Source organism: Anolis sagrei, chromosome 1 (genome assembly GCF_037176765.1).
Source record: "Anolis sagrei isolate rAnoSag1 chromosome 1, rAnoSag1.mat, whole genome shotgun sequence".
In the NCBI taxonomy this organism is placed as follows: Eukaryota; Metazoa; Chordata; class Lepidosauria; order Squamata; family Dactyloidae; genus Anolis; species Anolis sagrei.
The window spans coordinates 85,465,012-85,492,610 of record NC_090021.1 but is presented as its reverse complement, the minus strand read 5'-3'; the positions used below and the strand labels follow the sequence as shown (position 1 = coordinate 85,492,610).

The 27,599-nt window shown below is 41.7% G+C and overlaps 1 protein-coding gene across 1 annotated transcript; it reads left to right on the top strand.

The window, feature by feature from the left end:
• Positions 1 to 721: 721 nt before the first annotated feature.
• On the top strand, positions 722 to 27,599 carry HEY2 (hes related family bHLH transcription factor with YRPW motif 2). The gene is made up of 5 exons (XM_060753288.2): positions 722 to 965; positions 7,817 to 7,895; positions 8,017 to 8,100; positions 17,508 to 17,589; positions 25,133 to 27,599. The coding sequence occupies exons 1-5, from the start codon at positions 883 to 885 to the stop codon at positions 25,807 to 25,809; spliced, it is 1,005 nt and encodes a 334-aa protein (XP_060609271.1). The 5' UTR covers positions 722 to 882; the 3' UTR covers positions 25,810 to 27,599.

Below are 27,599 nucleotides of genomic sequence, written 5' to 3'. Positions count from 1 at the left end.
TAGGCAGTACAGGGTCGAATGGATACATTTTTTCTCTCCCTTCCACCATCTCATCCTGATCAAGATGAGGTCCAAACGTTTCCTGTCTTTCCTTCACTTTCTGCCTCTGAAAGAGAGGAGGAGGAAGGGCAGGGAGGGGGCTTGGGGAGAACCCCTTCCCACCCTACATTCTGTCCCGCCATGCGGCCCCCAAGTTAGAAAGGGGCACTCCTAGTTCTTTATGGAATTTGAGGTATGGCAGTTAAATTGTGGTTATTATTCTGCACATTCTGGGTTTCCTTTTCGAGTTCTTTATAGATATTCAGGTATGGCCCTTAAAGAGGCGTGGAACTGCGATAATTCTGCAGTGCGGATGGTCTCGGGGGCGTGGGAGAAGGGCTTGGCTGGGCTCCTGCTGCTCTTGCGGCTGCTGCCCGCCTCCCTCCGGCCTCCTTCGTCCGCAGACAGCGCCGGCATCACCCGCCGCCGCCGCCTCCCCCCCTCGTCCCCCCTCCCCTTGGGAGCCAGAGGCGCTCGGGGCTTTCCCACGCTTCCAAGAAAAGACACCCCAGCGGTGTTTTTTTGGCGCGGGGGACTCGCTGCCGCGTCTCAGCCAATGGCGAGGCGCAGGGGCGTTCTGGAACGCGAGAGCCCTTGTCACTCACTCCTCCGCCTGCCCAATCCGGCGGCGCGGATTGTCAAGGGGGCGTGACCTCGCATCCTAGAGGGCGGGACCTAAGGCTTGAGGCTGAGCTGCAGCGTGGGAAAGAGAGGCAGAAATCTTTTCCATTGAGTGGTGCTGGAAGGGTGAAGCCAAAAAAGAGAGAGAGGAAGAGGAGCAAAGCCTTGATTTCTTCTGATTTGCCTCTTGTTTTGGACTCTGGACTGGTTCCTGGGGCCACCATGAAGCGGCCGTGCGAGGACACGACCTCAGACAGTGATATGGACGAGACGATAGACGTAGGCAGCGAAAATAATTACTCCGGGTAAGAAAGTGTATCTCTCTCTATATATATATTTGCGAAGTTTAAGCAGAGGTCACATTCTGATGATTCAGGTTGAAGGAGAGGGGTTACTCAAAGGCTATATAAACAGGTCAGAGCAAGCTTGGGCTCTCCAGGTGTTTTGGATTGCAAGTTCTACCGTTCTCAACAGCCTCAGGCGTGAGGCTGTTAGGGATGGTGGGAATTGCAGTCCAAAACACCTGGAGCGGCTGAGGGGGAAAAGGAAGGGGCTTGAAGTTGTTAGGAATAGTGGGAGTTGCACTCCAAAACACCTGGAGCGGCTGAGGGGAAAAATAAAGGGACCTGGGGCTGTTAGGAATGGTGGGAGTTGCAGTCCAAGACACCTGGAGCAGCTGTGGAGGAAAAGCCCTGAGGCTATTAGGAATGATGGGAGTTGCAGTCCAAAACACCTGGAGCGGCTGAGGGGGAAAAAGAAGGGCCCTGAGGCTATTAGAAATGGTGGGAGTTGCAGTCCAAGACACCTGGAGTGGCTGAGGGGAAAAATGAAGGGGCCTGAGGCTGTTAGGAATGGTGGGAGTTGCAGTCCAAGACACCTGGAGCGGCTGTGGAGGAAAAGCCCTGAGGCTATTAGGAATGATGGGAGTTGCAGTCCAAAACACCTGGAGCGGCTGAGGGGGAAAAAGAAGGGCCCTGAGGCTATTAGAAATGGTGGGAGTTGCAGTCCAAGACACCTGGAGTGGCTGAGGGGAAAAATGAAGGGGCCTGAGGCTGTTAGGAATGGTGGGAGTTGCAGTCCAAGACACCTGGAGCGGCTGTGGAGGAAAAGCCCTGAGGCTATTAGGAATGATGGGAGTTGCAGTCCAAAACACCTGGAGCAGCTGAGGGGGAAAAAGAAGGGCCCTGAGGCTATTAGAAATGGTGGGAGTTGCAGTCCAAGACACCTGGAGTGGCTGAGGGGAAAAATGAAGGGGCCTGAGGCTGTTAGGAATGGTGGGAGTTGCAGTCCAAGACACCTGGAGCGGCTGTGGAGGAAAAGCCCTGAGGCTATTAGGAATGATGGGAGTTGCAGTCCAAAACACCTGGAGCAGCTGAGGGGGAAAAAGAAGGGCCCTGAGGCTATTAGAAATGGTGGGAGTTGTAGTCCAAGACACCTGGAGTGGCTGAGGGGAAAAATGAAGGGGCCTGAGGCTGTTAGGAATGGTGGGAGTTGCAGTCCAAGACACCTGGAGTGGCTGTGGAGGAAAAGCCCTGAGGCTATTAGGAATGACGGGAGTTGCAGTCCAAAACACCTGGAGCGGCTGAGGGGGAAAAAGAAGGGCCCTGAGGCTATTAGAAATGGTGGGAGTTGCAGTCCAAGACACCTGGAGTGGCTGAGGGGAAAAATGAAGGGGCCTGAGGCTGTTAGGAATGGTGGGAGTTGCAGTCCAAGACACCTGGAGCGGCTGTGGAGGAAAAGCCCTGAGGCTATTAGGAATGATGGGAGTTGCAGTCCAAAACACCTGGAGCAGCTGAGGGGGAAAAAGAAGGGCCCTGAGGCTATTAGAAATGGTGGGAGTTGTAGTCCAAGACACCTGGAGTGGCTGAGGGGAAAAATGAAGGGGCCTGAGGCTGTTAGGAATGGTGGGAGTTGCAGTCCAAGACACCTGGAGCGGCTGTGGAGGAAAAGCCCTGAGGCTATTAGGAATGACGGGAGTTGCAGTCCAAAACACCTGGAGCGGCTGAGGGGGAAAAAGAAGGGCCCTGAGGCTATTAGAAATGGTGGGAGTTGCAGTCCAAGACACCTGGAGTGGCTGAGGGGAAAAATGAAGGGGCCTGAGGCTGTTAGGAATGGTGGGAGTTGCAGTCCAAGACACCTGGAGCGGCTGTGGAGGAAAAGCCCTGAGGCTATTAGGAATGATGGGAGTTGCAGTCCAAAACACCTGGAGCAGCTGAGGGGGAAAAAGAAGGGCCCTGAGGCTATTAGAAATGGTGGGAGTTGTAGTCCAAGACACCTGGAGTGGCTGAGGGGAAAAATGAAGGGGCCTGAGGCTGTTAGGAATGGTGGGAGTTGCAGTCCAAGACACCTGGAGCGGCTGTGGAGGAAAAGCCCTGAGGCTATTAGGAATGATGGGAGTTGCAGTCCAAAACACCTGGAGCGGCTGAGGGGGAAAAAGAAGGGCCCTGAGGCTATTAGAAATGGTGGGAGTTGCAGTCCAAGACACCTGGAGTGGCTGAGGGGAAAAATGAAGGGGCCTGAGGCTGTTAGGAATGGTGGGAGTTGCAGTCCAAAACACCTGGAGCGGATAAGGGGGGAAAGGAAGGGGCCTAAGGCTCTTAGGAATGATGGGAGTTGCAGTCCAAAACACCTGGAGCAGCTGTGAAGGAAAAGCCCTGAGGCTATTGGGAATGGTGGGAGTTGTAGTCCAAAACACCTGGAGCGGCTGAGGAGGAAAAGGAAAGGGCCTGTGGCTATTCGGAATGGTGGGAATTGCAGTCCAAAACACCTGGAGTGGCTGAGGAGGAAAAGGAAGGGCCCTGAGCCTATTAGGAATGGTGGGAGTTGCAGTCCAAAATACCTAGAGAGCCCAAGCTTGCCCAGGCCTGGTGTAGATGCAACTCTTATACACATGCTGTAGGCTGTTTATGGCAATTCATACCATATATTAAGTAGAATAATATCAACAGGCCATTGCCATCAAGTTGACTTGGACTTATGACAACCCCATGAAGTAAAAAGTAGCAAAGGAGTAGGTGTTATAATGAGTCAAAATCTTTTAAAACAGGTGACATCAGACCCTTCAATGGGATGTCTGCACCCTATGATATTATTAACCCATGCCCCGTGTTGCTAAGAACGAATCTAATGGGTCATTAACCACACATTGCTTTGGAAATCATCTTCCCAGCACATAATCTCCATTTGCTACAAACAATGTTTAAAAATGTATCGTGGAAGGCTTTCATGGCTGGGATCACTGAGGATGCCTGGATAGATGGAGGGGAAATGTCAGCAGAGAATGCTTCTGGAACATGGCCATACAGCCCAAAAAACTTACAGCAACTCAATGCATTATTCTACAATAAGTGGAGCTTGTTTGGATCAAATGGAGCAAAGTACACACTTTACACACTGGTGATTATATGTTTTTATATGGTTCTTTATAATATGCTGAATGTTTTAATTGTATTTTTATGAATGTACGGCATCAAATTCTGCCAATTCTGTAATCTGCCTTAAGTCGCCGTAGGGCTGAGAATGGCGGGCTACAAATACTGCAATTAATTAATTAATTAATTAATTAATGTTGTACAATATGTTGTTGGCCCCGCTAATTTAACTGGTCCCAAACCCTGAGATATCTATAATGTGAAAATGGAAGAAAACAGCTCTCAAAGCGAAGTAAAATGGGTTTACAAGAAGCCTATCAACCAGATGAAGAAGTTTAGCTTATCTCAGTCATGGGCAAACTTCAGCCCTCCAGGTGTTTTGGACTTCAACTCCCACAATTCCTAACAGCCGGTGGGAGTTGCGGTCTAAAACAGCCGGTGGGAGTTGCAGTCTAAAACACCCGGACGGCCAAAGTTTGCCCATTACTGGGTTATCAGCTAAATGGCTGAAGAAATTTGAATATCATAGCATGTTTTGTTTTTGGGTTGGAGTCATTTGCAAGTGTTAAAGAACTTCAATAATGTATGTTATTCTGCTATTTAGATTCTGCATTCTTGATTCTGTGTTGTTGTTTTGTGCCCTTAAGTTGTTTCTAAGAAATCTGGTTTCTTTGGCCAGATTTGTTCAGATGGGCCATCATTGACTTTTTCGAAGGTTGAGAAGGTGTGCCTCCCCTATGGTCACCCAGTGGATTTCTATAGCTGAGCAGGATTTGAACTTCACTCTCTAGAGTCATAGTCCAGTGCTCAAACTACTACAACACAACCCGGTGGTGCAATGGGTTAAACCCTTGTGCTGGTAGGACTTCTGACTGAAAGGTCGGGGTGGTTTGAATCTGGGTAGCAGAGTGAGTTCCCATCTGTCAGCTCCAGCTTCCCCTGGAAGGACATGAGAGAGGTCTCCCACAGGATGGTAAAACATCCAGGAATCCCCTGGGCGCCGTCTCTGCAGACAGCCAATTCTCTCACACCAGAAGCAATTCTCAAGTTGCTCCTGACACACACACACACACACACACACAAAATCAAAAACACTGCCTGGCTGTGATTTTGCATAAGATGAGTAAAATCAAAGGTTAAAGAGAGGCTGAAACAGAATAGAGGACCAGGCAAAATTAAATACTTCTAAAGACTCTTTGACTTTAGCCGGAAAAGTAAATATGTGCTTAAGTTTTACTTGCAAAACCAAACTGTTAGCACCACAAAGTACTTCACTTTTGTTTCCCATACCCTGGAGTAAATTCTGTAAGATTGCAGCCAACAGGAAAGCTGTGAAATCATATGACATTAAAAATACTTTTAAAAATAACTAACAAAGTCATTTTACTTATAAAGTTGCTTTTCTTCTATTAGGTTTGTAGGTTTGCTAGGAAAAATTCAATATGATCTGGGTGTATTTATTTATTGTGTCAAAAGCAAATTGAGAGCACGGTTATAATGTATAGAAAAACCACAAACAAAGTTAAAAACTTGGCATTATACTAAATGTCCTTTGGCCAGAAACTGGCCGCTGTGAGAAGGTACATGGGGCAGGGCTCAGACTGCATTGTACTAGGTGTTCTGTGGTTTGCTCTTCTCCAAGAAATGTAGCCCCATTTCTTAAGATTGGCTCTGCATTTCGTGGTGCCAGAGCACAGTCTGTTCAGTGCCTTTCAAGTTGCCCAGTCTTATTTGTGCCCAGGGGAAGTTTCTCATCTGGTATCAGCCACTGATTGAGGTTCTGGGTTTTAATCTGCCACTTTTGGACTCTTGCTTGCTGAGGTGTTCCTGTGAGTATTTCTGGATCTTAGGAAGCTATTTCTTGATTTAAAGTGTTGGCTTGCTGGCCTATATCTGAACAGAGGATGGGCTGGAAATGTCAATGCCGTGGTCCTTTCATTGCAGGCTTTCAGCATTTGAGCGTATAAAGAGGTGTTACATGATGCTATTAAGATGAGCACCTTTTATAATCTGTTTTAAATTAACCTTTATTAATACTTTGTTTCAGGACATCTATGCAGTAACAGCATATTAATATTGGCTAGCGTGATTTATATTTGCTATGCCGGATAGTAATTCAATATTTCTCTTGATCCTAATCAAGCTTGGTAGTAGATTAACTGGACAATTAATCTTAATTGAATTTGAATTTTTATGAAACTCATATGCAAGCTGTAAGCTTTCTACTAAATTAACACATCAACCATGAAGTGTTTGCTCTAGAGCCGTCTTCCTAAAGTTATTTGGTCTCATTTGGGGATCTTTAGCCTAAGATAAATACTTCCGTTAATGTCGCTGTCTGAATTAAACCAAAATGTCGCTGGAAGAGAAAGGGGAAAAATATGTTTACATGTGTATGAGTTTGTGTTGCTGTAATATCTAATAAATGTTTATTTAAATATATGGAAAGTCAACACAAACAACTTTTCTCTTCTAAGTAGATAAAATGTTAATATTTTAAAAGCCAATGCTGGTAAAAATATGAAAATCCTCCTATTCCAATCCCACTTCTAGCTCCTGCTATAATCAAAAAGACATGCTAAAGATGTCTTTTCCTACTAGTAAAGATCTTCCTAGATTGTTCAAGCGATGCAAGTGGTATAAATATATTGCCAATAGTACAGTTTCAGCTGCTTGGGATAGTAATTGAAATTTCTTTTTACTGAAAATGAATGGAAATTCCACAACAGAAATGCCCGATAAAACCTCATAAGTGGCAGGGGTTCTACAAGCAAAGCAGCAGATCTTCGTGTCTGTCTGGATAGTCATTTACAGCTGGGTATGAGAAGTATGTCCCATTGATTTCAGTGGAGCACATATTCCCTCATAATAACCATTTCCATTTTAAATATGATTTTGTACACATTCATAAATTCCATCAAAATGCCTTTCTCCAGGCATAAATGTTTTTTAGGGTTAGTTGTAAACAGCACTCGGTAAAATACAAATAAGCAGAACTGCTTATGTTTGTTGTTGTTATTGTTATTATTACAGTAAATAAAAAGCAACAGTCAAAATGCAGAGAAATTGCAGGCAAGACTCAATCAGGGCTAGCTAACACCTCCCAATAAAGGATTCACCCAGGTAGCAACTAGTCAGGCTTTGAAGCTGCAAGGCCCTTAAATGCTAATCAAGGCAACATTCAAGCTTGCCTCAAGCAGACAAGAGTTCTTTCTCCTATCTTGGATATTCCACAGATATATAAACCTCACTTGCCCAGTTTACAACAGATTCTCAGATGTGGGTGAAATTTCAGGAGAGAATGCTTCTGGAACTTAGCCATACAGCCCGGAAAACTCACAGCAACCCATTATTGTTGTTGTTATTTAAAAAGTGTAATTTCTACCAAATGTGTACTGTTCACATCTGAAAAGTGGCACATGAATACAATATCTATGTGAAAGTCCAAAACGCAATGCAAGCAGCAACTTAGCATGTGGTCAAGAGCAGAGGCTTAAACAAAAGAGTTCCTTTGTTTATATGAGTCTTAGTTTAGTTCAGCCATTTCTAATTATTATATATTGACCAGATTTGAGGTTGTCCAGGCTGAACTCAGATAGTGGCGTACATTTGGGAGGAAAGGATTAGTCTGTCAAGAGTGAAAAAGTTATGTTTTCACTGCTTTTGGGGGGATAGGTATTATTTTAAGGACTTGTGCATAGTGTGATGAGGAGAGATTAAATCGCTGTAGGAGAAATAACACAATGGGATTCAGCACCTGACAGGCCTTTTCTTCTGCTCCTCAGGCACAGTGCCAGTTCTGTGATCCGATCAAATTCTCCTACAACAACATCCCAGATCATGGCGAGGAAAAAAAGAAGAGGGGTAAGTTTTCTTTTCCGTGGGAATTTTATGTTAAAAGGTCCATTTGCTGCATTATATTTTTCTTTTTGTGTACCTTTGCATTTTTTTGTCTATTTACGCATTATTTTCGTTCTGAAAACAGATTATTGAGAAAAGGCGTCGTGATCGTATCAATAACAGCTTGTCTGAACTGAGACGACTCGTGCCAACCGCCTTTGAGAAACAAGTAAGACTAAATAAAGAAACCATTTGGTATCTCATCTGGTCATGTTGGGACTTTCATTCAGCTCATTAAAATAAGGCTTGATGTGTCCTGATCTGGCACAGAACAGGCACTCCAATAAAATGCTTTGTTGTGGGAAAACTATTAAAAGCAAAATCCTCCACAAAGCTGAAAAACATTTCCATTCTCTAGTTTGCTGTTCCCTTAAGGGCAACATTGTTTACGTTGTCTCTGTTCTTTCTATGTGTCCCAGTAGTGGTTTTCTTACTTTTCTTCTTCTTCTTTGAGTGCTTTCTTTCACTTAGTTTAAAAATAATCAAATACTCTTCTGGACACATATTTTAACAGCATTGTCTTTTCCCCTTCTTCTGATCAGTTATGCATAGTTTACATTTAATATATCATGGTTTTTTAAATCGCATCAGAAGCGACTTGAGAAATCGCAAGTAGCTTCTGGTGTGAGGGAATTGGCCGTCTACAGAGACGTTGCCCAGGGGATGCCTGGATGTGTTACCATCCTGTGGAAGGTTTCTTTCATTTAACTGAATAAGAAGCTGGAGCTGACAGACTGGAGCTCACCCCATCTCATGGATTCGAACTGCAGACTATCAGGTCAGCAGTTCAGCCGGCACAAGGGTTTAACCCATTGCGCCACTGCAGCTCCCTATATTCCACGGTAAATTGCCTGAGTAAGTTAAGTTCCTTAATAGGAGAGGCATTTAAACATCCTGTGATTATTATTTTAAAAATAAATCAGTAAAGAAATTGTTCTGCTATAACAATTGGGACTATGGATATTTCAAATGATCTGTGTGGAGAAGCATTATTATAAATGTATATTTTCATGGGTGAGCATGTGAGGAAGAGCCCATAGAAACTAAACTCAAATTTGCTGAATAATTCCAGCAGAAATTTTTGAAGACGTATTCAGATGTGATGTGTGTATATATTCATTAGCAGGAGGCATAGAAAGAGCAGGGATACTACTACAACTACTAATAATACACTTTATTTGTATTCTACTCTTCTCCCTGAGGGGACTCAGAGCAGATTACAACATTTACAAACATAGGCAAACATTCAATGCCTTTACAATCATATACAATGAGACAATAGGTCAGTTTATTTTTTGTTTCAACATTAAATATCATTCTAAAAACTAATATTGCTCAGAAGCATATTAATCATGTTCTACATTTAATATAATAATTTTTGAATCCTGGGGAAATTGTCTGTGGTTTTTGTCAATGATATCAGGAGCCTCCAGTGGTGCAATGGGTTAAACCCTTGTGCCGGCAGGACTGAAGACCAACAGGTTGGAGGTTCAAATCTGGGGAGACCAAGTTGAACTCCTTCTGTCAGCACTGGCTCCCCATGCGGGGGCATGAGAGAAGCATCCCACAAGGATGGTAAAACATCAAATCATTCAGGTGTCCCCTGGGCAATGTCCTTGCAGACAGCCAATTCTCTCACACCAGAAGCAACTTGCAATTTCTCAAGTGGCTTCTGACACAAAAAAGTCAATGATATCATGGAGAGCATAAGTTAAAAGTCAAAAGCTTCAAGCACAAAGATCCTGAATGACTTCCTAGGATCATAAGAGCTATAGGGAACGGAAAGACCCTTGCTGTCTTGATTTGAAGTTGGGTTCATAGTTTCAAGCTCCTCTCTAAAATAATTGGTGTTTATAAATGGTAAAGTAGGCCCTTACAAGTGTTGGGCTGCAACCCCCATAAACTAGCGTAACTTATTATGAGGAATGTTAGGCATTGCAGTCTAACAATTTCAGAATGGCCACACAGTCCATTCAAGCTCTGCATTATGATATGCCAAGGGCTGAAAAAATGATAAGTGAACATATCAGATGTATTTACGGATTCAGACCAGCTGTTGCCAGGAGAACATTAAATCCATGATGGTCACTGACTTGCATGATCTCTGAAAATCAGATGGTTTCTGAATATGAAAATAGAAACTCTCTGTCTTGATTCCCTAGCTGTAATATACTTGTTAAGGGTGAATTTGATACCTTTTCGGCCAATTGTGACAATATCTCATGCCCCAGCCCATCCAGGAAGAGCATGAATTAGCTCCCTCTGTCAGCTCCAGCTCCCCATGGGGAGACATGAGAGAAGCCTCCCACGAGCATGGTAAAACATCAAAACATCTGGGCATCCCCTGGACAATGTCCTTGCAGACTTCCAATTCTTGCAGTTTCTCAAGTCGCTTCTGACATGAAAAAAAACCCTCAGCCCATGGGAAGAATTCACTGCATCTTTGGAAAAAAATATTTCTTTTCTTTCTAAAAGTATCATAAGTCTAGAATCAGGAAATGTCATTTCAACCATTAGATTGCAATTTACAGACAATTAATCACACAATCCTATAGATTTCTTGTTTGGTAGAACTTTTTGTCTTGTTTAAAGTTGCAGGCTTTGCACTCTCTGTATCCAAAGTTTATATGTTTGGACTTTATATGTTTCACGTTCAGTGGAAATACTTCACAATTGCTCCGGAGTAGGTATTTCAAATTGTTCTGCTTGTGAATAAGAAAACGTTACTGTTGTCATAATGCCATAAGTTCTGTATGTAGTCATACGTCCGTCTGCTGATTTGAACCTAATGGCAGAGAAGATGTTGCAGAGAAGTATACGCTTTCAAGTTCTAAGTGTGTGGGTTGTCATACATTAAAATTAAAATTGTGCACTTCAGTTTCATCTTGCTTTCTCCAGAATCCACCCTTGAGTAAACAATATAAATACAGTTGGAGATTTAGAGCAAGATTAGTGAGACTTTCAGCAAAATGTACTTTAACCTAACAGAAATACCATCTTCCATGATAATTAAATTCTGCCACCACCTTCCATTTCCTAGAGGTTTTTTTTTACCAACCTATACTCGCTATTCCAGAGCTACTGGGCTTGTTCAGCATTCATTGCTTTTGTTCTTCTGCATAACAGTCATGCAGCCTGCACTTTATCCCATGCCCTTGTCCAATTGTCTACAGCCTGGCCACATTTACAGCAGCTTTCCACGATTGGTTGATGAGTGCAGTTTTATTGAGTTTTTGTTGGTGTTTTATATGCATATATGTTTTACTTATTGTATTTTATACAATGTTTATTTTGTGTTCTGATTTTAGGCACCTTGTGACATGTGTAAGCCACCCCGAGTTCCTTCGGGGAGATGGTGGCAGGATATAATACAATTTTGTTGTTGTTGTTGTTGTTGTTGTTGTTGTTGTTGTTGTTGTTAAGGAGATAGGCTTAAAAAAAACCCGAAATTCAATACTTATGCAAGCCTTGAGAAGTTTGCTGATAACACTCTCTTGTTTTTATTTAGTTTCTATTTGTGCTAGCCCTTTTTTCTTGTGTTTCCTAATAGAGAGACGCGCTTTAGTAAAGAGAGCTATACCATGCTTTTGAAAATGGGCACTTTAAGTTAAGACTATGCGCAGTTCTCTAGGAAATATTATTTCTCAGGTTAGATAGTAGATGGTAGATGTACAGCGGTGACAAGGAGCAAAAAAAAAGAAAAAGAAGGTATTCCCGATAACATGCACTATTCCTTGTGCAATCTGTAAAGCAGCCTTTTTTTTTGGCTTTTGCTGTGTCAGAAAATGGAAGTATTTTCATCTATTCAAAGAAACCAGGGCAATAGACAACTGTTGTTTGTCCCCTTGCATTTTGTTTACTTCTTGAAAACCACAAACATTATAAAACAAGGTTTCCAAAGCCTTTGGAAGTTACCCAGCTGCAGACATCAATTAGCCCTCACTGAAACTGTTTGTACTGGGTCTTTACAAAAGATTAGCATAGAGAAGAGTACATGTTGTTATTGGGAATGTGAGGCTATTTATTTACTATATTTGTACCCCACCCTTCTCACCCCCAAGAGGATGCAGAGCGGTCTTACAGTAGGCAACAATTCAATACGGATAAAATAAACAAATATGTTAAAATCTAAAAAGTTAAAAACATCAAACTTAAACAATCAATAATAAAAAATAACACAGTCCAAAATCATGATTCAAAGCTGTTCCTTTAGTCATTGAACTTATTGCAGGCATCAAGTGTTATTGGCCAAAAGCTTGGTCCCATAACCACATTTTTAGTTTTTTTCCCTAAAGGTCAGGAAGGAGGGAGCTGATCTAATTTCATTGGGGAATAAGTTCCATAGATGTGGGGCCACCACTGAGAAGGCCCTGTCTCTCGTCCCCACCAACCGCACCTGCGAAGGAGGTGGGACCAAGAACAGGGCCTCCCCAGACGATCTTAATCTCTGAGCTGGTTCATAGGGGGAGATACGTTCGGTCACGTAAACTGGGCCAAAACCGTTTAGAGCTTTATAGGCTAAAGCCAGCACTTTGAATTGTACTGGGTAGCAGACTAGTGCCAGTGGAGCTGACGTAACCAGGGTGGTTGTATGCTCCCTGTACACCGCTCCAGCTTCCAAAACATCTTCAAAGGCAACCCCACGTAGAGACCAGAACATAAAATATGGGCAAACTCTCAGAGATAATCCTAGGCATGTATGATGCCAACACACTTGTATGCGTTAACTTAATACAAATAATATCCAATACTTTTTGAAGGCAAGTATTATTTTGTCTTGGTCAAGTCACTAAAGGTGATTATGGTTAAAAGGATTATAGTGGACCATTTGTGTCTGCTGGGATTTGCTTCCAGCATCTCCTATAGAAGCTCGTGCCCCATTATATATACAGTCGTACAATAAAATAGTCTTCCTTATATAAAATGGCAAAATCAAGGTTAGTATTAATTTATTTTGATCAATTGTTTATTTTTAAAAATAGTTTCAATTTGTGGCTGCAGAATCCATGAATATGCAGGACTATGTTCAGAATGTATGTAATCCAAGTCACTGAAGGAAAAGCCCTCTTTATTGATAATGTTGGTGTGTGCCAGTGGTTCTCAACCTGAGGATCACTTGAATGGTGGTCAATAGTAATTTCAAGTAACTGTCTACTTATTATTGTTAAGTCCATAAAGAGTTTACAAGGCAACATAAAAACAGTAATGAAACATTATTACATATAAAACCAGTTACAGCAGTGGTTCTCGACCTGTGGGTCCCCAGGTGTTTTGGCCTACAACTTCCAGAAATCCCAGCCAGTTTACCAGCTGTTAGGATTTCTGGGAGTTGTAGGCCAAAACATCTGGGGACCCACAGGTTGAGAACCACTGGTGTATGCCCTTAGGTCATTTCCAGCTTATGTAACCCTAAGGCAAACTATTATAAGGTTTTCTTGGGAGAGCAGATTTACCATGGCCTCCTTTTGGAGATGAGTGAGTATGACTTGCCTAAAGTTAGCCAGTACATTTCCATGGCTGAGCAGACATTTGAGCCCTGGTCTCTTGGGCTCTTAGGCCAACACTCAAACCACCAAATAATACTGAGTCTTCTTCAATAAATTTTTATGATTGCTAAATATGTTCTGTTGATTCCTCAAAGGGGAAGACAGTCTGTGTAAACTCTCAGGGAAGGCAATAGTCAACATGAGAGATGAGGTATTTCAGCAGAAATAGATGTTTGTTAAAGAGTATTTGAACAGCATTTGTAGTTCTACCAGTAAAAAAGAGTGATTTTCCAAACAAGATTACTATCCAATTTGATTATTGTATCAGTTATCGTCCACTATCCTTAAGTTGCAATTGAGGATCTCGTCTGCAAAAGTAGCTTTTGTCACTTAATGCAATTGCTGGCAAGGTTGGGGGGGGGGGGGGTTGGGTATAATGAATAACAGCTTGTTTGTTGCTCAGTTGGGCAAGGAAAATGTCATTTTGCCTTTTATTTGTTATTCTTGTGTGCATTCAAGCTGTTTCCAACATAGTGATATTAAAGCGAACCTGTAATGAGAGGTTTTGGGGTTTTCTTGGATCGTGGAGTATGTGACAAATCATTCAGTGGTCAAACAAGAGAGGTGAACCCTGGTCTTCAGAGTTGTAGTCCAATGCTCAAATCACTAAACCATGCTCACTCTTAAGACAGGTGTGTGTGTGTGTGTGTGTGTGTGTGTGTTTGTTTGTTTTGCTCTCATTTTTATCGCATAACAGTGAGTTGCTTTCAAATGTGGCAAAAGGAATTGTTTTGAGTGGTGGTAACACTTTTCCTTGGAAAAGCCAATGGGGAAAGTAACAAGAAACTTGACCCTTTCCCCCGAACATTAAGGGTAATGTTGACATGCTCTAATTAATACTTATAAAAATCTCTTTCTTGGGAGAAAGTGTGTCAAGCAGACTGGTTCAAAATAAATCTTTGAAAAATAAGGATTTGAATTTGGTTTTTCAGTGTTCAGACTCAACATTCTAGCCCTTGCAATCATATTGAATGGTTGTAGATTGTGTCCTGACTGCTCACTGATGGACTATGGCCTTTGTATGCATCAGGTGCCATTTCATTGCTTGGCAGCTCCCTTCAGAATCATCAGAGAGCAGGAGATGTGAATTATTATTTTTCCCAAGACCCCAGAAAACTACTTAGAACCACTGCTAATCTGACCTGTTGCCAGGTGTAAGCCAATTTCCTATGTGTTTGCAGTAATTTTTTAAAATAATACATCCAGCTTCTTGGACTTCTCACAAGAATTCAACAAAATGTTAAAAGATGTGTGAATTCTGCTAACTGAAAGCAAAGGGGGCATGTGGATGTTTAGGGCGTACTAAACTACCTCCTTTTTACCTCCCCCTTCTTTCCAAAAGCCACCCTTTCTCAACTAATCTCTAATTGTACATTGATTCAGTTAAGGCAAAAGAGATGAAGAGATGGATTAATTTATGGAGTGAGGAGCCAGCATGATGTAGTGCAGGTATGGGCAAATTTAGGCCCTCCAGGTGGTTTGAACTCCAACTCCCACAATTCCTAACAACCTACCAACTGTTAGGAATTGTGGGAGTTGAAGTCCAAAACACCTGGAGGCGCCAAGTTTGCCCATGCCTGGTGTAGTGATTTGAGTGTTGAATATGACTCTGGAGACGAGGGTCCAATTCCCTGCTTGGCCATGAAAACCCAGTGGATGACCTTAGGCAACTCCACAATAGGTTCATCTTCCAATCACCATAATTTAGAAATGACTTGAAGGCACGCAACAACAGCAACAACACTGGTGCCTTCGACTCACCCTCTCATTTATTCTGTTCCCAAAACCAGACTGTCCCATATCTGTGCTTTTTATCAGACCAGAATAGACTTGGATCCAAAAAAGTTTATTGAGTATAGCTTGGGCGTTGGTTTGTTTGTTTGTTTGTTTTTGTCGTGTCAGAAGCAACCTGAGAAACTGCAAGTCGCTTCTGGTGTGAGAGAATTCGCCATCAGATTTTTTTAATACCTTGATCACATGCGGTCAAATGCCACCCACACTCCCAAGAGTTCATTTGGGGACATAGTGGGTAAAAACACTTTTTAATGAAAAAATATTATTTGCCAAATAAAAGTACTTTTGACCATTGGGGGCCACAAAACCGTCTCTGGGGTTTTGTCACATGTAGTTTCCAGGCCACACTTTGCTCGCTCTTCCTTAAAATGTTTGTAAAATAAGCAGTCAATATTTATTATCATAAATAAATGCACAATTTAAATAGGTACATTTATAAAATATATTCTATTCAAATATATCCCATTTTTAAAGTTATTGTAATGATAACCCATTCCCGCTATATCATTTCCCTATAGTTCAAAGAATGCTTTTTTAGAACTGGCATTCTCCTTTATATAGTGCTGCTTCTTCCTTAGCACTAGAGCAAATGTCCTCCAGTCATGATGAAAATGTCTAATAATAACAGTAACAACAACAACACTACAACCACTTTCAACATTTTCAGGTGAAAAGAATTATAACTTTATTCAGGGCAGATTGCTCCAGTGTGATGTTATGGGTTAGCCATATTCCCTGACTAGAAGTTGTGTTTGCAGTCCCCTTGCGTTGTGTTTCCTCCAAACAAGAGATTAGACATCATTTTTGGATCCTTCTTCCATTTGTATCACATTTTTAAAAAACATGGCACCTTTAATAGAGAAGCAGCAATCTGTAGGTCATTAGTTCAATCTTTACATTCTAAAGATAATGTAAGATACTTTGTTTGCTTATTTATTTTCTTCCACATAATTGTGGGGAAAGTATCAATGATAAGTTGTACTGTTTTATTTGTTTACTTTTTTAAAAAGGGATTGGCCAAATTAAAGGAAGATACGGCTATCAGTGGTGATTACTCACTGTTATAGTTGTGCCCTGTACGTAGAGTCAAATGTGTTATATTTCTGAGTGCAAGTTGTTGGGGAGCAGAAATTAGTCCATTTGTGGCATTCCCTTGGACACTGGGTCGGTCACTGCAGAAAAGGTGATGCTGAACTAGGTAGGCCTTTCCTCTGATCCAGAAGAGCTATTACATTTTTCTCTGTGCAAGGAAAGAATGTGGTTTTCAAGAAGTAAACAGTGGAATGAAACAAGGGAAGAGTGATAGTCAAGAGTTGGACTATGACTTGAGAGACCAGGGTTTGACCCCCTGCTCAGCCATGAATACCAACGGAGTGACCTTGGGTGAGTCACACACTCTGAACCCCAGAAAACTCAGCTATAGGTTTGCTTTAGGGTTGACATAACTTGCCAGTTTGTGAGCAACCCTGAGTCCCCCCTCGAGGGTTGAGAAAGGCGGGATAGAAATATTGGAAATAAATAAATAACTTGGAAACAACTTGAAGGCACACAACAATGACAGCAAAGGCAAGAATTGGAATAACCTGGAAAACAGAGTTCTAAGGTCAAACTTTCATTACATTATAAATTTATATGGACATGCTTGGACCCAAAAAAACTTACAGATGCTATCGCTCAGCCTTAAAAATCTTGAAAATAATATTAGGCAGAACTTCTGGGTGAAACATGGTTTAACTAAGAATCATTATCCTTAGCTGTAGATCATAAAACCAAATCTTTACTATTTTTATTGTACTAATATAATTGGAAACATCTCACAGAGATGATTTTCCTGCACAGATCCGCGTGCGCAGCAACTGCCGCATTGTAGTTTTTTTGCAACTCACATTTATTTCACAGAGACTGAAGTTTTCCGTGGTTTATGCCCTTTGAGGTTTTCTATTCCTTTCAGACTTGGTGAAGGCATGGATATATGTTCTGTACATGCACCCCCTCTCTGTGCTACTCCGTGTTCTCTCGAAAAGTGTACCCCGTTTATGTCATGCGACTCACCATGATATAGTACTTGTGTGTAAAAATAAAGTCTGGGCTACAGATGCTGAGCAAAAGAATTACGCTGAGAATGCTGTAATGGTTGGGAAAATTGAAACCATAAGAGGGAGCTCAAAAGAGAATATACCAAATCAAAGCACGCAGTCCTTTTAAGCCTTTATTGTTTGTGCCTCTTATCTCAAAGGGATCTGCCAAATTAGAAAAAGCAGAAATCCTGCAAATGACAGTGGATCACTTGAAGATGCTGCAGGCGACGGGCGGGAAAGGTAAGGAATTGATTTGGGTCTTGTTTCTAATACTTGTGGGGAGCAACCTTAGCCAGTGTTCCTTTTTTGACAAGCAGTTCTAGATTAAAGGAATGGAAATCATGCTAAAGGCAGAGCTGAACTCGTGGGAAAGCGCTACTGGGACAAAAGAAGCACTTGACCCTGGGCTTGTGTTTGCTTTCATAACACTGTGGGAGAGTAAAGGCTTCATTCACAGGCAGCCCAGTCAGAGATTTGTTTGGGGTTTGCAAAGAGCACTGGGATCGGCACAAGGGAGACAAAACAAATACCCCAAACATCCAAACATAAACAGGGAGGGCTGTGGCAACAATCGTGCAGCATGAAACAAAACCAAAGTTAAGATTCATTATGCAGCTGCTATACCACGGGAAGTGGATCCAGAGGAAACTTTCCTTATTGTTTATGCCTCACTCTTTGTTCTAGAAAGAATGTTTTCCATGCAAAATTAGGCCATGCCATTCATTCACCAAGGCAACATCTAAGCTTGGATCCTTTGGGTGTTGGATAGTTAAGAGGAAACCCAATCGCCCTCAGGGGAGAGGGGGAGGAACCCACTACCCACAATAAGTGCTTATTTTGTGGGGCTGTTATGTTTGCTATTTGGAATTGGGAATCTAGTCCAAAATGTCAGTTTGGAAGAGAATAATCTGTTCTGTGTTAACCTCATTCAGAAAGCATACTACTTACTTATTGTCATTGTTTTAGGGCATCAGTTTTTTTGTGTGTCAGGAGCAACTTGAGAAACTGCAAGTCTCTTCTGGTGTGAGAGAATTGGCTGTCTGCAGGGATGTTGCCCAGGGGATTCCTGGCTGTTTGACATTTTACCATCCTTGTGGGAGGCTTCTTTCATGTCCCTGCATGGAGAGCTGGAGCTCACAGAGGGAGCTCAACCCACTCTCCCTGGATCCAAACCACTGACCTGTCAGTCAGCGGTCTTGCAAGCACAAGGGTTTAACCCATTGCACCACCAAGGACTCGTGACGGCACAGATAGGAGAAATATAGTTTCCCACATATTCCTGGGCTGCAATTCCCATCATTCCCCACCAGTGACTATGCTGCTGAGAGCTGCTAGGAGCTATAGCGCAATGATGTCTGGAGGCTCCATTTTGTCCACCCCTGGTTTGAGATATGTGCCTAAAATGTATGCTGAGAATTTGGAAGGCAAAATGGTCACCTGGACGCTCAATTTCAAGCAATTCAATGGGTTACTTTACATTTTGCCTCTGTAAATTTGTATTTCTTGAAGGTATAAGTACAGGATTAGCATCCCTTATCCAGAATTCCAAAATCCAAAATCTTCCAAAATTCAAAATCTTCCACATGGGTGGCTGAGCTAATGACTAATTTGCTTTCTGATGTCTCAGTGTACACAAGCTTTGACTTTGAACAGGCAGTTGGACAACTGCAATTGCAATCAGTGTATGACAGAGAGGGAAACGTTCGACATAAAGAACTAGTCTACTGTGGCTTTCTCATTTCAAATTTCCCCTTAGCTATGAGCTCACTGGAGAAATCAAGCCACTATGTAATCTCTTCAGTCAGGGAGATTCCTGTCTTAGTAGTCATTAAAACAATTACTGAAGTAATCAATGTAAGTACGTCAAACACTATGAAGTGTCATATAATTTTTTTTGTAATTTTTATTTGTATTGTGCAATGAGTTGGATTTTTCAAAATAAAAAGCTTAGCACGAAGATTTTTTCCCCCAAATGTGGTGCTAGAAATGTGTCCCGTCCCCCCCCAATTTAGTTGGTTGCAGGGGATTAGTTCTGAATTTTGTTAATGGGGCACAGCATTAGCTTTATTTGTGAATGACAGTCATTAGAAATGATGGCTGTTTAATTTATTTACTGGTCATGTGGCCTTCTGGACCTAAAATCCCTAAAGCAGTGGTTCTCAACCTGGGGTCCCCAGATGTTTTTGGCCTTCAACTCCCAGAAATCCTAACAGCTGGCAAACTGGCTGGAATTTCTGGGAGTTGTAGGCCAAAAACATCTGGGGACCCCAGGTTGAGAACCACTGCCCTAAAGGCACCAGATCCCATCCCATCTCATCTTCGAAACTAAGCATCGTCAGCTCTTTGGATGGGAGATTATCAGCGAATACCAGGTGTTGTAGGCTATATTTCAGAAGAAGGAACTGGCAAAAATACCTCTGTATATTCCCTGCCTAAAATCCTATGAAATTGGGGTAGCTAGAACTTGATAGGAGACTTGGGCATATGAACATTTGGTCTTCCAGGCTATGAAGAAACCCATCATAGGGTATGGTAGTTCTTGAAACACAATGTGCTTGAAATCAATAGGGCTTATTTTCATGCTGGTATGCAGATATATATATATATATATATATATATATATATATATATATATGTGTGTGTGTGTGTGTGTGTGTGTGTGTGTGTGTGTGGGGGGGGGGGGAATATGTATATGTAGAAGGGAAAGGTTTTAGATAATCTGAAAATAAGAAACTTCTTTGGTGTGACATATTGCATAGATATAGGAACTAGGCTGTAGTTGTAAATACGGGACTGGATAGATTGTAGTTGTAAATACTGGGCTGAAAGTAAGTCCCACTGATATGGGTGGAGGGATTCATAATTTTGAATGGATATGTTTTAGGGATGTCATTCTTAGTTAGTTTCATCCTAGAAGGAGCTTCTAGTAACGTAATGGGTTAAACCCTTGCGCTGGCAAGACTGATGACCAACAGGTTGGAGGTTCAAATCCAGGGAGAGTATGGATGAGCTCCCTCGGTCAGCTCCTGCTCCCCATGTGGGTACATGAGAGAAGCCTCCCACAAGGATGGTAAAATATCAAAACATCTCAGCAACGCCCTTGCAGACAGCCAATTCTCTCATACCAGAAGCTACATTCAGTTTCTCAAGTTCCTCCTGACATGGAAAAAAAATCCTTGAAGGAAGCAAATCAGTAATTTTAACAAATTTATTCCTGCTGCGAGAGGCTTTAAAAACTGCACAATATTCAAAGAATATTTACAGTTTGGTCTTGTTCTAGGCAGAATTTGGACATGGTAGTTTTGCACAAAAATATTGTGTTCTGTGCAGGAAATACTTTCTCTACAATAACCCATGTGTAAATTTTGTGCAGAAATAAGTTCCAAATTGCAAATATTTCCTTTCATTTCTGGGTTCTTCTCATTAGACTTTCTCGACACTTTAGAAACACAACTTTTTTTCACCATTTTCTGAATATTTCCTAATATTCTTTCCATCAGTATACATATATTGGATTGCACTAACCAAACCTTAACCCTAACCAAACATTTGTTTTAAAAAGTCAACTGTAATAAATAAATTTTTATTGTGGGATTTAATTGTTCGATGTACTGTTGCACTGATAGTCAGGTAAAATCACTAGAAGTATTGACTCAAGTTAGTCGGTATTCTGCTGGTTGATACAGTGGATCCACATATTAAGGGAGGGATCCATTCCAGGACTCTTTATCTAATGTGATTTTTGGTGTATCAACGGGAAAACTATTTTTCTTATCTGAAATTAACAGAGTCATACCATGCTGTGGTCAATGTCCAGCAGAAATAAGTCTGAAAGCTTAGAGAGAATGCTACTTTAGGCATTTTTTGGTCTTCCAGCATGATTCAAACTCTTTGCAGATAACTAAAACCACATTCCAGAAATTAACACAACAACGTCATACTGTATTAACATGGGGCAGGTAGGAGCCCCTGGTGGTGCAGTGGGTTAAACCCCTGTACCGGCAGGACTGATGACTGACAGGTCGCAGGTTCGAATCCGGAGAGAGGCAGATGAGCTCCTTCTATCAGCTCCAACTCTTCATGCGGGGACATGAGAGAAGCCTCCCACAAGGATGATAAAAACATAAAATCATCAGGGCGTCCCCTGGGCAACGTCTTTGCAGATGGCCAATTCTCTCACATGAGAAGCAACTTGCAGTTTCTCAAGTCACTCCTGACACGACAAAAAAAAAAAACCAAAAACAAAACATGGGGCAGGTATGTTTCCAGGAGCATCTTTCTGAAGTTAAGGCTTCTTGGGTTGTATTACTAGTCCTCATATATTCTACACCAATTTGTAGCATGTCAGATAGCAACTAGGGGCCCTTCCAGACAGGCCCTACATCCCAGGATCTGATCCCAGGTTTTCTGTTTATTCCAGATTATGTGGCAGTGTGGACTCATATAATCCAGTTTAAAGCTGAAAGCCTGGGATAAGATCCTGGGATATAGGGCCTATCTCGAAGGGCCCTAGGTCTGTACTGTTACACTGGCGTGACAAGAAAGTATTTGACAAGGGGAGAAATGTAGACACTAGGCCTGGGTAACAACGCAAAAATTTGTTTCTAAAATCGATTTGTAATTGGGGTTTTTTTTTGTTTCGATATTTAAAATAATTACAAAACTTTCCCCAAAAAAAGTTTCGGTATTTACGAAATTTCGTAAATATTTACAAAACATTTTGTAAAGATGGCGCCCTTTTTTTTTCAATATTTTTTTAATATTTTTTAAATTTAATTATTAATTTAGTAGAATAGGGATTAATTATTATTAATTATTATTAAGGAGGGAAGGCAGGCACTCACTCTGGCGGGCCCTCTCGCTCGCCGCTCGCTCGCCCCTCTCGCTCGCCGCTCGCTCGCCCCTCTCGCTCCACCAGACAAGAGTTCTTCCTCCCACCCTGAACATTATTCCACAGATATATCCACTTGCCTAGTTTCCAACAGACCTCACAACCTCTGAGGATGCCTGCCATAGATGTGGGTGAAATGTCAGGAGAGAGTGCTTCCGCCCCTCTCGCTCGCCGCTCGCTCGCCCCTCTCACTCGCCGCTCGCTATTAGCAATGCTAAGCAAGCTGGCCAATTGCAACATTCAGGCAGGAAGCAGCCAGACCATGAAGCTGCAAGGCCATTCGATGCTCATCAAGCTGGCCAGCTGCAACATTCACGCTTGCCTCCAGCAGACAAGAGTTCTTCCTCCCACCCTGAACATTATTCCACAGATATATCAACCCCACTTGCCTAGTTTCCAACAGACCTCACAACCTCTGAGGATGCCTGCCTTAGATGTGGGTGAAATGTCAGGAGAGAGTGCTTCCGCCCCTCTCGCTCGCCGCTCGCTCGCCCCTCTCGCTCGCCGCTCGCTATTAGCAATGCTAAGCAAGCTGGCCAATTGCAACATTCAGGCAGGGAGCAGCCAGACCATGAAGCTGCAAGGCCATTCGATGCTCATCAAGCTGGCCAGCTGCAACATTCACGCTTGCCTCCAGCAGACAAGAGTTCTTCCTCCCACCCTGAACATTATTCCACAGATATATCAACCCCACTTGCCTAGTTTCCAACAGACCTCACAACCTCTGAGGATGCCTGCCATAGATGTGGGTGAAATGTCAGGAGAGAGTGCTTCCGCCCCTCTCGCTCGCTGCTCGCTCGCCCCTCTCGCTCGCCCCTCTCAGCAAGCATCGGCAGGCGGCCATCTTACGTATTTCCGAAATGGACGGAAATACAAAATTTTTTGGCGCCTGCCGTTTCGATATTTAAAAACACTTCCAGGTTAAAAAAATGTTTTGTAATCGTTTCGTAATTCAAAAAATAACGAATTTTTAAACGAATTACGAATTAACGAAACGAATTGACCAGCCCTAGTAGACACCCTATGAGGAATTTGTATTTTGTTGATGAAATACAATAGTGACCCTTTCAAGTCCCAGCCTGTACTGCTTAAAGCAGGAATGGAAGATCACTGTTTTCAGAATGACCTTTTTGTGGTTTTATTTTTAAAATAAACATTTGTAGGCTTTGTTTTTAATTGTCACTTGCTTGGCAGTAATGGGAATGCTGATATTTTGTACATCATTTTGCTGCAACGGAGTAACAAAACTAATATGGAGTGTAGCTTCAAATAACCAAACCCATGCACCATCTCTCTTCAATACGAAAAAAACACCCTTCTATTCATTTGTTTAATATTCCTCCCATAACTGAAACACAAGGCATTTTGCAAAGTCAAAATGTATGTGATATAAATAAAAACATACCAAAGATCAACATTAAATTGTAATTATCTATAACGTTACAACCATCTAAAGCAATCATTAAAAATTAACAGTAACATTTTTTTTAAAAAAACTGTTCAGACATTGTTGAATGCTCTTTATTAAAATCAGCGAGTTCTTGAAAGTTTCTAGGGATTTTTAAAAAGTCTTTGGTGGTGGTACAACCTGCCTAAAAGCGGAGATTCAGAGCCTCGGAGCTGTCACAAAGAGGGCCCTGTTTCACAACCCAGTAGATGTGCTCAGGAAGGTGTCAGGGCCAAAAGGAAGATTATTCCCAAAGGTCTTGAGACTAAGGAAGGCTTTAGATGTTCTAGAGCCAGACGTAATGCCATTAGCCACAATAATTTTAAAGACTTCTTTACTCATAAATCAGTTCTATTATGTTCAAAGACTTACTCTCCAGATATTATGTATGAGTACAGCTTCTTTAAAAAAAAGAAATAATAATTTCAGTTTGGTAACATTGTTGCATGAATTGTTAAGTGTATGTAATTGTTAAATCATTTCTTCTGGAATTAGATATTTATTGTGAAATCCAACATGGTATCTTTCAAATGTTGAGCCTGTTGATTCTTTGTAAGCATGAAGAACGATAAATGTCAATACATCCTTTATTGTCAATTGAAAAAAATAACTGTAACCTTTGAACCTCCCAGGGCTTCTGATGTACAACAGTTATCAGAGTTCATATTCTTATTATCTTACAATATATCCGGCATGAGCAAACTTCGGCCCTCCCGGTGTTTTGGACTTCAACTCCCATAATTCCTAACAGCCTGTTAGGAATTGTGGGAGTTGAAGTCCAAAACACCTGGAGTGCCGAAGTTTGCCTACGCCTTCTTTATATCCTGACTTTTCCCCAAAGCCTATGACTCAAAGAAGCTTACATGTTAAAAAGATTGCTATTAAAACATACAAAAAAGTCAATGCTATGTGAAATCTTGCAATAAAATCTCAGTCTTAACCAATAAGAGAAAAATGATTAAAATAGAATTTAAAGAATTTCAAAAACAGTAACACCCATAAGTGAGTTAGGATTATAGATTATTATTAGTTGGTGTTAGAGTGTCTGCTTTATCAGCAAGAGCTTTGTGAATGTCTAGTTTTAGTAATGCAATTCTTACTGTCAGTACTTTCTGATTTAGTTTCCGTCTTTCTTCCCTGTCTACAGTCCCATTCCCAACTACATATATCTAGGTCCCCCTTACCTTTTGGGATGCCCTTCCTCACTGGCATTTAGAGGATATGAACTATGATGTATTTTAGGTAACTTTTAAATACATACCTCTTTATTTAGGCCTTTCTGAAACGATTGTTTAGTTTGGGAATAGTGTTGGAATCTCTAGTTCATAACATTTCTATTATTTTAATTGGTTGCTTCATGATTTATATTTTAACATTTTCAAAAGTTTCAAAGAAGAGGCAAGAAGCTATCTGACTGTGAAATCCTTTCTATTTTTAACCTCTAGGTTATTTTGATGCACATGCTCTTGCCATGGATTTCATTAGCATTGGTTTTCGAGAATGTTTGACTGAAGTGGCGAGGTACCTGACCTCAGTGGAAGGTCTGGAATCATCCGACCCACTCAGGGTTCGTCTCGTCTCTCATCTCAGCACCTGTGCTTCTCAGAGGGAAGCAGCTGCAATGACCTCGTCCATGGCTCATCACCACCACCATTTACATCCTCATCACTGGGCCACAGCTTTCCACCATCTCCCTACAGCTCTCCTGCAGCAAAATGGACTACATTCCTCTGACGTTTCCCCTTGCAGACTTTCAACAGCGACCACGGAAATGCCTCCCCACGGCTCGGCTCTTCTCACAGCCACTTTTGCCCATGCTGATTCCACGCTCAGAGTGCCCTCTGCCGGCAGTGTTGCTCCCTGCGTCCCACCACTCTCTACCTCTCTTCTCTCCCTCTCTGCCACTGTGCATGCTGCAGCTGCAGCTGCAGCTCAGAGTTTCCCTTTGTCTTTTGCAGGGGCATTCCCGATGCTCCCACCAAGCACAGCAGCAGCAGTGGCGGCAGCAACAGCAATTAGTCCACCATTGTCTATATCAGCAACTGCAAGCCCTCAGCAGTCCAGCGGTAACGGGAACAGTAAGCCCTACCGACCATGGGGGACTGAGGTTGGAGCGTTCTGAATTTCCTCTTCAAAGTCTTTCCTAGAACATTTCCACAGGTATGACAGAAAGTGCTTTACAGAAGAGAGAACAGATGCAACTGCTACGTGGACTCCCAAAAGACAGATGGCAAACAATGTACCTATTCTGCCTTAAGTCTGGCCAAAGTGGACATATTTCTTTCCTTGAATTTGGTACCACCCCAGACGTCAAAGATTGTCAACACGATGACTCCCATGTTGCCATGTAGAGATTTCCTGAGAAATATAGAAACTGTAGAATTAATCCTCTTGCTATGCATTGTTATTATCAGAGAAGTGATGGATTATATAACTGTTAAGAAAAGCCTTTTCTGAAAGATGAACACTAAGTCCAAAATGTTTTGAGTGCCTGCCCTGTTCCCAAAGTGTGGTGTGTTTGCGTGCATGTTTATAAGTTTTCCTTTCTGAGGCAAATAGTGTTGCACAAATATGAGGAAAATGCTGGAAGGAAACATGCAGAGATATTGAATTTTGTGATGAGATCCAAAATAGGCAATACTGTTCCTGGACAAAAGGCACCCTGTCAGGCTGGGATTCTTAGGAATCAGTGTGATCTAAGCAAACTGATCACATCTGTGGTGACAGAGTAGCACTAAGGGAACTGGAAGATTGAGTCTGCACAAACCAAACCCGATCTCATTGATTTCCTTTCATTATGCAGGCTTGTCAAAAAATGTCAAGGAACATCATGATAAAAGAAGGTTCTTTCCAGTGTTTGGTTCAACCAACTACAGGCCTCCTGACACTTTATTTGAAAGGAATGGCTTACATTTATACCCAAGTGTGCCTATATGAGAGTGTAAACATCAGGATAGTTCTCTGTTGGGATGAGCAAGCTTTCTTGTGTCTTTGGCTGTATTTGTGTGTGTGTATGTTGGGGGGGGGTATCATCTGTCAGGGACTGAACCAGCTGAAGCCAGCACTGGACAGAGCAAGAGCCAAAAATTACACAGCCATCCCTTTCCCTATCTCACCTTCCTTTTTTTCTAATTTTCTTAAATTAGAAAATTGATTGCATGCCTTAGTGAGACCGCAGTGTGACTGCGCCTGTCCTATATGAAAACAAATTGTTTTACAAATATCCACAGCTGACTTGTTTGTTTCCTATTGCAAGCTAAAACTCAGCTTCTTCCTGAAAGGATGCAAATCCTTTCCTTCCTTCTTTGTTGTCACTTGCTGGGTACAGGCATGAAGAAGTAGCTATGATATAGTCAATGGGATCCTTTTGGTTGACTTTTGTCACCGCACACATTTTTGTATGACCTTGATTCACAACTCAAACCAAGCTGTTAAGGATGTAAATTATTTTCTTATTACCAAGATAAGCAGTGCTACAAAAGTATTTTGCCTTTTTTATTGCAACATGAAATAACATGTATTTTAATTCATTGACTCAGGAGCTAGAGAGTTAATGTTGGGAGCAAGTCAATTAAAAGCACAGCATGTATTACTATGCACTTCATTTCTCTGCTGTGTGGAGAAAGCAATAAACATGGAGAATGTTAAACATTATGCAAAATATACTTAAAATATTTGTTTTAAAAATACTGTTTCTAGTTGGGAGGAAGATTGTTTTGTTCATCTTTTTTTCTATGCAAAATTCTTTACATATCACTAATTAAAGGAAGTCCTTTTTGACTGACTTGAGAGGTTGCTTGCTGTGATAAGCACCACTAAATGTGGAAATCCTTAACATGTTTTAGTCACCCATGAAGCACTACATATGTAACATACTTCATAATTGTGTGATGAATATATGTTTTCATTTCA